This window comes from Salvelinus fontinalis, chromosome 33 (genome assembly GCF_029448725.1).
Source record: "Salvelinus fontinalis isolate EN_2023a chromosome 33, ASM2944872v1, whole genome shotgun sequence".
In the NCBI taxonomy this organism is placed as follows: domain Eukaryota; kingdom Metazoa; phylum Chordata; class Actinopteri; order Salmoniformes; family Salmonidae; genus Salvelinus; species Salvelinus fontinalis.
Window position 1 is genome coordinate 33,703,898 of NC_074697.1, and position 8,068 is coordinate 33,711,965.

The window sequence follows — 8,068 nt, forward strand, 5'->3', positions numbered from 1 at the left end:
CATTTTACAGACACAGTCTACTTTACAATAGCTCTCTCTAGTTTGTTCTTAGTCCTTCCTCTATTTCGGATGTCCATCCAGTTTGATTTCTATTTGTAACTGTGCTATTTCACAACAGTTCCCAACCTATATACTGAACAGTTCACTGTACTATCAAAAGTTATTTCTGGCCCTTAGACAGAGCTCTATTATGTATACAATAGAATGTATCTGACGACTTTCCACAATTTCTAACTTCCACTTTTCCACCTTTTATGTTAAGAAATACTCAGCTCAGAAACAGAGATTTGGCCCCTTTTTAACTTCCATGCACTTTATTTAACAATATTTCTTTAAAGTGTTATTTATTTTTATTCCATACAGAGCCACTATGGAGTTAACCATTGAGTCTTGTAAAAAGGTTAGACCCATCACAAAGACAGAGGCAAAAGCAGAAATGTGCTCTCAATATCCGCCAAATTTATGGACTCAGAATCACTTGTGAGTAATGAAATATAGGTTACAGGAGCCAAGAAGACACTTTCACTTCTGACATAATTACCTGATTTGCCAAAGGTGTAATTTATTATTTAAAGGCAGCTGACCGACATTTCAGAAGTTTCATGAACCATTTTAAGGGCATATATCACAGGAAAATGTCAGGAGTTTTACGCCTCTCAAAACAAGTGGATAAAGTGTTTATCTCTCTGACGCTATAACACAGCTTTACGTTTCTGGGCCCTGGTTTACTCTCCACACATTGACCTGGGAAGGACATTCCTCAAGTTAACATCCCAATAGAAATATGGGCTCAGGGACAACTCAATATTGTAAAGAGCTTTTCAAATACGGTCCCTCTATAAGAGCTCACACTCAGTCTGTCTGTGAGTACTCGTCAGCAGTCTCGTAAATCCAGCAGTCTCCCTTCCTCTTGACCTGGTTTCATACATGCAAACACATACCCTGGTCCTAGATGTGCATGTGCTTTAGAAAACTGGCTAAATACATACACACACACACACACACACACACACACACACACACACACACACACACACACACACACACACACACACACACACACACACACACACACACACACACACACACACACACACACACACACACACACACACACACACACACACACACACACACACACACACACACACACACACACACACAGTAGCTCTAGAGGGTAGTGTTACAGACCAGAGAGCCTGGCTGCATTTGGACCTGTCTCTCTGATTAGAACTGAATGTTGAGACCATAAACCGTCTCCCTCTGTGGTTCTAACGTACGCCTGCGGGAGATCCGCGTTCAAATACTTTTCAAAATCATTTCAAATACTTTATCTTTACTGGATTGAGCTTGCATGTCTTACTGGACCAATATAATTGTACCAGAACTGCTAACCATGCCCACCTGCCATTCAAGGCAGGCTAGAGCAAACAAAGTATTTGAAAGATTTCAACCCATGTGGTCTTGTCTGTGGTCTGGACTCTTATCTAGTAGAGGGTTCTCTGTTATGCCAAAGGAACTTATTAGGTGACTGGAGGGAGGGGATGAAAATGACGTGATGCAAGGGATCTATTATATGCATTGGTTGGGACCCCTGTCTGTAAAGCACATGTGAAAACTGACCTTAAAGCATTTTCCTTCATCTTTACACAGTTCACCAAATGGACTGAAAAAGTCTGTCCCCTCTCTTTGTTATGCCAATAAAAAGCACTTCGCTTTTGTTGCTGGATCAGGTCATAAGAGGAGCCAGGAATGTTTCCTGATTACATGACCTGACAAACAGGACAAACAGCTGAGAGGTTTTCTTGGGCTAAATCCAAAAGGGCACCTTGACTCTGGCACCTTGACTCTGGTCAAAAGAAGTAGACTGTGTAGGGAATATGGTGTCAAATGGGACACACACATTGTCAGGAAGTAACGATCAGTACACTACACTAACATTTATCCCACCTCTCTGTTTCCCTCTCAGGTTTAGGAAGAAGCTTTCAGAATGAAGACCGAGGCCAAGGGTTTGGGGCGGTCTGTGTCGAGGTCACTGCAGGGTGATGGCCGGTGGAGTCGAGAGGTCCTGCTGCTGGCCTACATCCTCCTGGAGCTGATCGCCGTCCACTCCTCCACCGTCCTGGGAAACCTGGAGCTCCAGCTGGATGAGGAACAGCCTGCCGGGACCATCGTAGGGGACATCAGCGCTGGGTTACCGCCTGGTGTCACCGCAAGTCTTTACTTCATTTCAGACCACGAGGGCACCGGGGTCGGGAGTGACCTGGACATAGATGAGAGCACGGGCATCATCAAGACAGCCAAGGTGTTGGACCATGAGCTGAGGGACCGGTACAACTTCATTGCAGTGACTATGACGGGCGTGACCGTTGAAGTGACCATCACAGTGAATGACATCAATGACCATGCTCCTACATTCCCCCGGAGGAGAGCGGCGTTCAAAATCCCGGAGATGACGGCGGTGGGAACCAGGTTCCCCCTAGAGCCGTCGGTGGATGGGGACAAAGGCCAACTGACTACCCAGGGATACCTCATCAAAGATGGAAACCCCGGCCAGGCTTTCCTCCTGGAGACCCGGAGAGGATCCAACCAGGTTCTCTATCTGGACCTGGTGGTCAACACTCTTCTGGACAGTGAGACCAGACCATCTTATACGTTATCCTTGGAGGCGTTTGATGGAGGCTCCCCTAAGAGGACTGGTCAGATGGTGCTAGATGTGACGGTTCAGGATATCAACGACAACGCTCCAGTCTTCAACCAGAGTCGCTACCACGCCATTATCTCAGAGAATCTGCAGCCGGGTAGCAACATCCTCCAAGTCTTTGCCTCTGACGTCGACCAGGGAGACAACGGTCTGGTTCTGTACGAGATCAACCGCAGGCAGAGCGACCCGGAGCGCTACTTCGTCATTGACTCTCGTACGGGTGTCATCACGCTCAACAAGCCGCTGGACTTTGAGATGCGGAGGGTCCACGAGCTTGTGGTCCAGGCAAGGGATAACGCCACGCAGCCCGAGGTTACCAACGCCTTCGTCACAATCCACGTACGGGACTACAATGACAACCAGCCCACCATGACCATCATCTTCCTCAGTGAAGACGGCTCCCCACAGATCTCCGAGGGCGCCCAGCCTGGCCAGTATGTCGCCCGCATCTCCGTCACCGACCCAGACTACGGAGAATACGCCAATGTCAACGTCTCCTTGGAAGGAGGGGACGGGAAGTTTGCCCTGACCACCAAGGACAACATCATCTACCTGATGTGTGTGGACCAGGTCCTGGACCGAGAGGAGAGGGACACATACGAACTCAGGGTGATGGCTACAGACGCAGGGACCCCTCCTCTCAGGGCTGAGTCCTCCTTTACGATACAAGTCACTGACGTCAACGACAACCCTCCTCTGTTTGATCAGCAGCAGTACAGACAGGTCATACCTGAGGTGGTGTTCCCAGGGAGCTTTGTATTGCAGGTCACGGCTAGAGACAAAGACCAGGGGCCCAATGGAGACATCACATACAGCCTCCTCCAGGATGGCCAGGCCGGCCAGGATGAGAACCAGGCCCAGTGGTTCACCATCGACCCAGTAACAGGGATCATCACCACGCTCTCCCAGCTGGATTATGAGTCGCAGCCCAGGCCGAATGTGACAGTGGTGGCTTCAGACGGAGGGAGGCCTTCCCTGTCCTCCACAGCTCTGGTCCATGTGGTGCTGCAGGATATTAACGACAACGAACCTGTGTTCGGTACCAACTTCTACAACGTATCGATCAAGGAGAACACGGCCGCTGGGACCTGCATCCTAGAGGTAGGACATTATCTATTCTGTTCTTCTAGTCAACCTGTCGACAGGTGAATCTCGCATTAGAGAGTTTCAACAATTTTAGTTGCTACAACTACAAGTCTTGAAAGACTTATCTACTGCATTTTGTTCATGTGAAGTCAGATATCTGTAACTTGTATGTATGCAAGCTGCTAGGTTTTTGGTATACGAACTGGGAAATACCAAATGCCAAATGAAGACTACATTGGAAAGAGAACTACCATTGGGGGTTGATAGGGGTCTGAAGTTCTGAAATCATTTTGAAGGGATATGGAGAGACCATTACCTAGAGGAGAAATACAGTGCATTCGGAAAGTATTCAGACCCCTTCCCTTTTTCCACATTTAGTTAAGTTACAGCCTTATTCTAAAAATGTATTTACAAAGAATGTCCCCCACCAATCTACACACAATATCCCATAATAACAAAGTGAAAGCAGGTTTTTAGATTTTTTTGAAAATGTATTAAAAATAAAAACTGAAATATCTTATTTACATAAGTATTCAGACCCTTTGCTATGAGACTCGAAATTGAGCTCAGGTGTGTCCTGTTTCCATTGATCATCCTTGAGATGTTTCTACAACTTGATTGGAGTCCTCCTGTGGTAAATTAAATTGATTGGACATGATTTTGAAAGGCACACACCTGTATATATAAGGTCAGACAGTTGACAGTGCATGTCAGTGCAAAAACCAAGCCATGAGGTTAAAGGAATTGTCTGTAGAGCTCCGAGACAGGATTGTGTCGAGGCACAGATCTGGGGAAGGGTACAAAAACATTTATGCAGCATTGAAGGTCCCCAAGAACACAGTTTGGAACCACGAAGACTATTCCTAGAGCTGGCCGCATGGCCAAACTGAGCAATCGGGGGAGAAGGTCCTTGGTCAGGGAGGTGACCAAGACCCGGTGGTCACTCTGACAGAGCTCCAGAGTTCCTCTGTGGAGATGGGAGAACCTTCCAGAAGGACAACCATCTCTGCAGCACTCCACCAATCAGGCCTTTATGGTAGAGTGGCCAGAAGGAAGCCATTCATCAATAAAAGGCGTTTGCCAGAAAGCACCTAAAGGACTCACAGACCATGAGGAACAAGATTCTCTGGTCTGATGAAACCAAGATTGAACTCTTTGGGCTGAATGCCAAGCGGAAACCTGGCACCTTCCCTAAGGTGAAGGTGTTGGCAGCATTATGCTGTGGGGATGTTTTTCAGCGGCAGGGACTGGGAGACTAGTCAGGATCAAGGGAAAGATGAACGGAGCAAAGTACAATGAGATCCTTGATGAAAACCGGCTCCAGAGCGCTCAGGACCTCAGACTGGGGCGAAGGTTCACCTTCCAACAGGACAACGACCCTAAGAAGACAGCCAAGAAGTCTTTGAATGTCTTTGAGTGGCCCAGTCAGAGCCCAGACTTGAACCCGATCGAACATCTCTGGAGAGACCTGAAAATAGCTGTGCAGCAACGCTCCCCATCCAACCTGACAGAGCTTGATAGGATCTGCAGAGAAGAATGGGAGAAACTCCCCAAATACAGGTGTGCCAAGTTTGTAGCGTCATACCCAAGATGACGCAAGACTGTAATTAATCACTGCCAAAGGTGCTTAACAAAGTAGTGAGTAAAGGGTCTGAATACTTATGTATATGTGATATATATATTTTTAAATACATTTGCAAAAAATTCAAAAACCTGGGGGTTATTGTGTGTAGATTTAAAAAACAATATCCATTTTAGAATAAGGCTATAATCTAACAAAATGTGTCAAGGGGTCTGAATACTTTCCAAATGCATTGTACTACACAGATGGAAAAGGGATATGTTGGATTTTGCTGCTGTATTGTCAGGCATTAAGTGTTATTTTAACGTTTTAGCTGTTTAGATTGGATTGTAGAGGATAAGAGAGTTTAGAGTGGAGAAAGTGAAGTGAGTGGGTTTAGGTTGGAGAAAGGCTAAGGATGTGTCCCAAATAGCACCCCATTCCCTATTTATAGTGCCCTACACATAGTGCCCTACATAGGTAATAGGGTGCCATTTGGGACACGGCCTAAGTGAGGCGTTTACCTGGTGTCTGCAGAGCTGGAGGATCTCTTCTCTTCTGGCTGTCCTCTCCTTCACCTCTCCAAGGTTTCCAAGGTAACTGGGACAGTGCAAGGCCCCTCTGACAGCTGAAGACAAAAGAGGCTTCCACTTTATTTACCTAATTCAGCTGGAGGAGGATATGGTAGGGCTTTATCTGACAAAAAGACATGTCACATGTCACACCTCAACAAAAGACACCTTAAGCAGCAATGGGTATGGTATACAAAAAAGAAGCAAACCATTGACAAACCACAGGCCCGCTAAATTCGCTACAGGGCCTCCAGGCCAGATCCCGCTGCAGGGTCAAAACCGTAATTACGCCTCATTAAGAGATATCGTTTTCCCAGGTTGTTGTTGTTGTGTCAGTTATGAGAAAAAGACCATTCGTTTTTTTTTCTTCTGCTTTTTATCAGTCGCTGTTTCTTCCAGACTTCAATGCTGCTGCTGCTGCCGCAACCAGACCCTGTAACATACAGGAGCGCTCGGGGGAAAGAAGGAACTGTTTCTAGAGACCAGTATTACAGTTAGAGTTCCATTTAATTCCTGTTTCACGAGCATCTATGTGCCTGAGATGGGGCTGGGGTTGAGACGGCCATAGTTTGGATGAGTTGTGGTTGGGTTTAGGGGAGAGGGTTTTGGGATGGGGCTGAGACGGCCAGGGTTTGGATGAGTTGGGGTTGGGTTTAGGGGAGACCGGTTGTGGATGGGGTTGAGGCGGCCAGGGTTTGGATGAGTTGGGGTTGGGTTTAGGGGAGACCGGTTGGTGATGGGGCTGAGACGGCCAGGGTTTGGATGAGTTGGGGTTGGGTTTAGGGGAGACCGGTTGGTGATGGGGCTGAGACGGCGAGGGTTTGGATGAGTTGGGGTTGGGTTTAGGGGAGACCGGTTGGTGATGGGGTTGAGACGGCCGTAGTTTGGATGAGTTGGGGTTGGGTTTAGGGGAGAGGGGTTTGTGATGGGGCTGAGACAGACAGGGTTTGGATGAGTTGGGGTTGGGTTTAGGGGAGAGGGGTTTGTGATGGGGCTGAGACGGCCAGGGTTTGGATGAGTTGGGGTTGGGTTTAGGGGAGAGGGGTTGGGGATGGGGTTGAGACGGCCAGGGTTTGGATGAGTTGGGGTTGGGTTTAGGGGAGAGGGGTTTGTGATGGGGTTGAGACGGCCATAGTTTGGATGAGTTGGGGTTGGGTTTAGGGGAGAGGGGTTTGAGGATGGGGCTGAGACGGCCAGGGTTTGGATGAGTTGGGGTTGGGTTTAGGGGAGAGGGGTTTGAGGATGGGGCTGAGACGGCCAGGGTTTGGATGAGTTGGGGTTGGGTTTAGGGGAGAGGGGTTTGAGGATGGGGCTGAGACGGCCAGGGTTTGGATGAGTTGGAGTTGGGTTTAGGGGAGAGGGGTTTGGGATGGGGCTGAGACGGCCAGGGTTTGGATGAGTTGGAGTTGGGTTTAGGGGAGAGGGGTTTGGGATGGGGCTGAGACGGCCAGGGTTTGGATGAGTTGGGGTTGGGTTTAGGGGAGAGGGGTTGAGATGGCAGGGTTTGGATGCTCTCTGCTGGGCTAACAGAGGGCTGTGCAGATGGGATCTTGGACCAGTGACTGCCCCAGGGAGAGGGAGGGGTGAGGGGGAGAGGGAGTAAGATTTGTAGGGGAGAGGAACTAGAGGGAGGCAGGAAAGTGTGGGAGAGAGGGAACTAGAGGGAGAGAGGGGGAAAGATGGAGGCAGGGAAGTGTGGGAGAGAGGGAACTAGAGGGAGAGAGGGGGATAGAGGGAGGCAGGAAAGTGTGGGAGAGAGGGAACTAGAGGGAGAGAGGGGGATAGAGGGAGGCAGGGAAGTGTGGGAGTGAGGAACTAGAGGGAGGCAGGGAAGTGTGGGAGAGAGGGAACTAGAGGGAGGCAGGAAAGTGTGGGAGTGAGGAACTAAAGGGAGGCAGGGAAGTGTGGGAGAGAGGGAACTAGAGGGAGAGAGGGGGATAGAGGGAGGCAGGGAAGTGTGGGAGAGAGGAAATAGAGGGAGGCAGGAAAGTGTGGGAGAGAGGGAACTAGAGGGAGAGAGGGGGATAGAGGGAGGCAGGAAAGTGTGGGAGAGAGGGAACTAGAGGGAGAGAGGGGGATAGAGGGAGGCAGGGAAGTGTGGGAGAGAGGAAATAGAGGGAGGCAGGGAAGTGTGGGAGAGAGGGA

General features: G+C 48.9%; 1 protein-coding gene across 2 annotated transcripts in view; it reads left to right on the forward strand.

The window, feature by feature from the left end:
* Window positions 1-8,068, forward strand: part of LOC129832085 (protocadherin-16-like) — a 242,593-nt gene that overhangs the window by 23,009 nt on the left and 211,516 nt on the right. For both annotated transcript variants that reach the window (XM_055895838.1, XM_055895839.1), the window contains exon 2: window positions 1,970-3,805. In XM_055895838.1, the coding sequence (XP_055751813.1) occupies window positions 1,991-3,805 (1,815 nt within the window). In that variant the 5' untranslated portion in view covers window positions 1,970-1,990. The remainder of the gene's footprint in view (window positions 1-1,969; window positions 3,806-8,068) is intronic.